Raw genomic sequence first — 6,000 nt, forward strand, 5'->3', positions numbered from 1 at the left:
GACCCCGGAGCAAACCGCGGAGCTGGGTGGAGGGTGCTGCGATAAATGGATGCACAAACCAAAGCCGACAGGAAAGCTGAGTTCAAACAAAACAGACAAGTCTGGTGTGGTGGTGACAGGCAGATCACATGTTTGAGGACAGCATGGGCTCCGCAAGGAAACCGTATCTGTAAAATAAGTAAATGTAAAAATGATTTCTGTACATGTGACTGTCACACAGAAAGCACGAGACCCAAACAACTGACTTCTTTTTGGCATAACTATGCCTGTATGGTTTTTCTGGGGCATGGCTTCCTCTAAGGGCTTGCTTGTTATTCAACTGAAGTTCAAAACTATTTTGGCATTCTTACTTTTTGTGCCAAACCTTGAAATGCTATCCAGAAGTACCTGAGTTTATGGTGCTAAGTCAAGGCTGACCCAGTGTCAAAAGCTTCACAGCTCTTTAAAAATTTTCCATCCATTTATTATTTATGTGTATGTAGAAGCATGCCCATATGAGTGTGTGTGTACCACAGTGGTCAGAAAAGGGCATATGACCCCCGGGAACTGGAGCTACAGGTGGGTGTGATCTGCCCAACATGGGTGCTGGGAATCAAACCCTGGTCCTCTGCAAGAGCAGTAAGTGGTCTTGACCGCTGGGCCATCTCTCCAGACCCTCATTTTTAAAATGTAAATTTTATTTTCTTTATTATGCTGTGTGTGATATTAGGCATCTTATTACATGACCTGTCTGTGCACGCATGGAGGTCAGAAGACAGCTTCATGGGGTCAGTTTCTCTCCCTTCACCTTTACGTAGGTTTCAGGGGTCACATTTGGGTCTTCAGGTTTGTGCAGCAGACACATTTACCCAGTGAGCCGTCTCTCTGGCCCCAGGTCTACAGCTCTTGGTACTTAGCAAGTCTCCTCAGAGGTGCAGAAATGAGCCAGACCCAGCTTCACATGCTGTGTCCAAGAGAAGGGTCCGCATACAGCAAGCCTTTTTGTACCCCCACACATGGGGCACCAGCTCCCTGCGAATCTTGGGTTGTGAGATACAAGCCTGTCTGTTTGCTGTCTCCTCAACAGAGTGGCCTGACCTATTCCCCTCACGTGCCTCGATTCACAGCACGTCGTTTGTTTTGCAGAGTTCAAGCAAACATGGGGTTGTTTTAACAGCTAATGAACTTGCTGATGTTGAACCACAGGTTCTTGTAGTCTGGGGAGCATGGTGGCTTTAAAATCCAGCCTTCTCCTGAGAGAAAGATTAAAGGATGGGAGACAAACCACCTCTAATGTGTGGCTCACAGGCAATGGCAGAGTCTCGCCACTGGTACTGTTTCTACAGGACCGAAGGGCCCTGGCTGGGTTACTGTTCCCAACGCAGCTGACAACACCGCCCCAGCTTTGCTAACAAAAGATTTGTTTAAATAAAGAAAGCTATAGGGATGGAAGCAGAAGGGAAGGAGAAGGAGGGATTGCTGAGCACCTGGAAGATGCACTGCTTTAGCTCAGGCCTTGGCTTCAGGGCATCGGGGCGGAGTCTGCTGTCCCTTCTCACCAGGAGAGCAGACTTCACATAAAGCCTGCTGCCATCAAAAGTGTTCTCAGTTAAGTCTTTGTATTTCACTTCTGGCCTCTGCAGCTACAGGCAAGTCAACATGGGCGTCTGCGCAAGAGGGCGGAGAATTTATGTTGGGTACCAAGTGTTCTAGAGCTTGTGGTTCCTGCTGCAGGCGCCTGAGACTTCAAGGCGTTCAAATGGTACTTCTGCTCCCATCACCTCAGGATCAGCCTGCAGTCCCTGAGCTGAGGAGGCCCTGAAGTGCACAGGCCTGGAGGAGCCTGCCAGGCCTGGTACCTGTCTCTGGAAGTGTGGATAGGAAAGGAAGGGCCAAGCTGGGCAAAGGTGCCTAGGAGTTCTGTTCCCAGGTGACCAGTGAATGAGTCCCTTCATTCAAAGGGCCACTGTGGATGTGACAGGAATGGGGAACACAGCCCCTGACCACTTCTCCACGATGACAATGACAGAGAACCCTGACTGGAAGAAAGTTGAGGAAAAGGAGGGATACCAGGATCCAAGTTCCTGAGGTGGCAGAGGCAAGAGGTCTAGTGCATAAAGGAAGCCCGGGCTAATAGTAAGAGTCCATATCAAAAAAAGGAAGAAAAGGAGTGGGGGGAAAACAGGTCCCTGGCTTCCATCTCAAGCCACCTGGGTCGAGGGACCAGTGGGTCACCCTCTATCTAGAACACATTCCTTTATTCTCCTTTGGATGAAGACACTATTGCCTTCAAACACTTGTTCAGAAGAACCTACATTCCTGCTCTGCCCAAGCACACCTGTGCACAGCAACCAAAAACTTCATGGCCACAGCCCTGCATCTCAAGAGCCTGCAACTCAAATGAGGGGGGGGATACTCATTCTTCAGGCACTGAGTGGGCCCCTCCAGGTAGGCAGAGGCAGAAGAGCAGAGATTCAGATCAGGGTGAGCCAACACTCTCTCCAAGCCGTGGGTCCTGGTCATGGTAGCTGATGTCATGGCGAGCAGAGAAGTGGGGTCCCTTCCTCATGATCTCCTGGCTTCTAGGGAGGGACGCCGTGGGCTCCTGCTGCTCCCGTACAGCGCCAAGGGCTGTGGGCTTGCACTCACTGGTCCTCTTGCTTCCTAGGAAAGCTCTCCCTGGAAGAATTCATCCGAGGGGCCAAGAGCGACCCATCCATCGTGCGTCTCCTACAGTGCGACCCCAGCAGTGCTGGCCAGTTCTGAGCCGTGCACCCCAAGGACGCTACAGCTGCTTGTGTCTTCTGATTAGCGTTGAAATTTTTTTTTTTTTGGCCAAACAATATTGATGGTGACACTGTCCCCTCTTGGGTCAGATGTGCCCTCCTGTGACATCTTTGCCTCTTGCTTCTTTTGTCGTGGATGCTTTGTGGGGATGCCCAGAGCCCCGTGTGCTATGGAGAGCATGAGCACACTTTGCGGTGTCCCTGCCAGATGACTTTTTATCTTACCATTATCTCCACCCCCTTTGATTCTAATGTCTCTATCTTAAAACCCAAGGCTTGGGGGCAAGAGAAGGGAATTCCACCCAGCGCATAGGGGCTCTGTTTGAAAGACAGAAGAAGAGGTTATTACAGGGAGCTGGGACATTACCACAAGAGGCTCACTCCCCTCTCTACCCCAGCAGGCTGTAGTTTCTAAGCTGTGAACATTTCAAGGTAAATTAACAGAGGAGATGCGGGAAGACGGCTCAGCTATTTTTTTCCCACAGGTTTACACGAGTTGAGCTAATACGAGTTTCTTTGAAAAATCGGACACAGATGGTAACATTCTAAAACCAGACCCATCTAACTGCCTACTTGTGATTTATAAAAAGACTGCTGTATATAAAACATTGGGTATTGCAGACCAAATCAAGTGTTTTGCCTTGTAAATGCATGTCTAGTGATTGCTGATACAATCTTACTCCCGAAGACTATTCTTAGTAGCTGATCATGAAGCCAGCCACAATGAATGCCAATGTCTTGTTTTAAAGTCCTACCTGTCTTTGCACAAATGTACCCAGTCAACAAGTATATTTTATATACTCTGTAAAATTACGAAGGAATGACGGATGACAAAGGCCCAGTTTTGATGTTTGAATGGTTTTCCGGAGTCAAGGAGGCTGGAGGACATGAGGAAGGCAGTTTTCCAAGCGTCTTTTCCAGCACCCACAGCTCCACACGGACAGGGGCCAAGGCCCAGCAACGCACCAGCGGCGAATGCAGGCGTGACGCGTTTCTAAGCAGATGAATGTTCAATAGACTCGAAAAACAAACAGGACTTCCTAACAGTTTAACCCACATCCTTGGTGGGGGAGCCAGATCTAGAATGTTCATTTTTCCTGCCCACAGGTGCCCTTCGAAGAGTCAGTTGTGGGACAGCTAGGTAATTCATCCACTCCAAGAGCCAGCGAGGGGGCCTGCAGTATCCAAGGCCTATGGGGATCCCTCACCGCATCACTCACATACACTGCTTTGGAATGAGGGCTGGGAATAGGAACTTCTGGCCCCTGGCAAGCCAAAGCCCCACAAACAGCTCAAGGGTGTCTGTGCGGAACCTGCTTAAGAGGAGGCAGGAAGGTCTCTGTCTGCTGCCAAGCCACTTCCTGTAGAACAAGAACCACATAAAGATAAACCTGACCGCAGGGACAGTGTGCCGAGAGGTTCCTGCCAGCCTGTAGCCTCATCCCCGCCCCCGCCCCCGCCCCAATGACACTCATACCTGGCAGAAGTTCAAACTTGAATGGTGGATTAAAATGAATCACTTCATAGGTTGAAATTTGAGACCTAGATTTTGTAATCTTAATTTTTCCTAGTGTTGTTTCCTCACATTTGTACCAAGGCTTGCCAAATCCTGTGGGCCAGATGGCAAAGTCTGCTTTTGAGCAGCAGAATGAACCCAAGTTGTAGAAAAGACCCAGCACACCGGTCACTGGGAACTGGACTCACACAGCCCTCTCTGAACTGAGGACTTGATTCCTCTGTCTGGTCTGGTCTGATGAGTGTCATCAGTGTCGGAGAATCCTCAAGGGGCCGCCTCCAGCTGAGTCAGAATCAGGTTTCCTAGAACTCAGAGCCAGTGTGGGAACTAGAAAAAGTGACTTCCAGCTATAGGGAAACGAAGAGCCTGAGGCATAGGTTGTGAGCCCTGCGGTCCCCAGAAGGCATGCAGAGTGTCAGAAATGGCTAGCCACACAGACACAACACACCAGGGCCGTTTTCTCCCCTCTTCTCTTCCCCACCTCTCCTCACACAGGTATGGGCATTCCTAATTTATGCATTTTGACCAAGGGACTTCATAGCACCCAGACAGCTGGGTGCCTGAAGACACATCCCTCCGGTGAGGCATTGCTCCGGCTGCGTCCTGGGGTAGCTGGAGGAAGTGGAGTCTGATTTGTTCCCAGTAGAGGCAGCCTGTGATGTCCACGGGACAGGACTAAATGGCGTATGACTTGAAGGACGCTTCAAAGTTGACTGTTCATACCTCGCTTAAGATGGAGAAGGGTGCTGTGAGTGCTCTGGCACCCCAGCAGTACACCCAGGGGGACTGTCTACAAATGAATTTAATAATATGTATGTCATACTACGTGGTGTGGTCCCGTTCTCAGTTGATTGTATAGCTCTTGCCTGGCATTAAAGCATGTTAGTTATTTAATATCGTTGTCTGGAACCTGAGATTTTCCTCACTAAAACTACCCCAGCTGACTGTGTCTTAGGGGGGTGGGAGAAGAGTTTTGAAGCATTGTTGATCCTTGTATGACTTCCTTCCTTCCTTCCCAGGTTGGCCTTCACTCCCTCCCATTTCCTCTCTTTTCCCAAACATGAGGTACAAAAGCAAAAACCCTGGCAAACTCCTCCTCAGTAAGATCAGGGAAAGTCTGAAGAAAGCAATGTAATCGTCTCTCTTTCCACTGTCAGGGAAGATTCTGTGAGGAGGTGACAGGATGGAAAGTCTCTGGTGCTCTCCCTGGCCTCGATGGCAGCCCGAAACGCTAATGCTGTATGAACAGAGGCTCCCTGGAGTAGGAGCTCCAACAGCCCCGTCAAAGGCCATGTGGACCGCGGGAGAGCAGATGTGGAGAAATCTTTTCCTACTGCACGCGTTAGTCTCTAGCGGTGACGGTGGGAAGGTGGCCCGAGGCCCTAAGGAGCCTGCATACTTACAACCCAGCGATTTCCACACATTAATGCCCTGGAGGTGCCTGTTCCCTGGGAGTCTCCTGTACTGGGTGGCGTTGATGTGTGGCGCAGTCCCGTGAGTGGCCCATGGTCCCAGAAATCCCTAGGGATGCGAAGACATTGCCAATAAGGAACTAACCACTAGGCGACTCAGAGCACCCAGACCTTGGGAAGGCTAACTATATGAATTGACCTGGAGTAACTGACATTTTTGTGTTTCTCTGGAAGAAATGGTGAGGACCCTTAAAAGTGCAAGGCAGCTGGACTTGCTAGCCCCTACCCTTAGCAAAATATTCACCAT

General features: G+C 49.9%; 1 protein-coding gene across 8 annotated transcripts in view; it reads left to right on the top strand.

Annotated features, from left to right (window-relative positions):
* Ncald (neurocalcin delta) overlaps window positions 1-5,175 on the top strand; it is a 346,834-nt gene extending 341,659 nt beyond the window's left edge. For all 8 annotated transcript variants that reach the window (XM_075961176.1, XM_075961171.1, XM_075961170.1 and 5 more), the window contains one exon: window positions 2,648-5,175. In XM_075961176.1, the coding sequence (XP_075817291.1) occupies window positions 2,648-2,745 (98 nt within the window). In that variant the 3' untranslated portion in view covers window positions 2,746-5,175. The remainder of the gene's footprint in view (window positions 1-2,647) is intronic.
* Window positions 5,176-6,000: the final 825 nt, after the last annotated feature.

The sequence above is a fragment of the Microtus pennsylvanicus genome, chromosome 2 (assembly GCF_037038515.1).
Source record: "Microtus pennsylvanicus isolate mMicPen1 chromosome 2, mMicPen1.hap1, whole genome shotgun sequence".
Taxonomy (NCBI): domain Eukaryota; kingdom Metazoa; phylum Chordata; class Mammalia; order Rodentia; family Cricetidae; genus Microtus; species Microtus pennsylvanicus.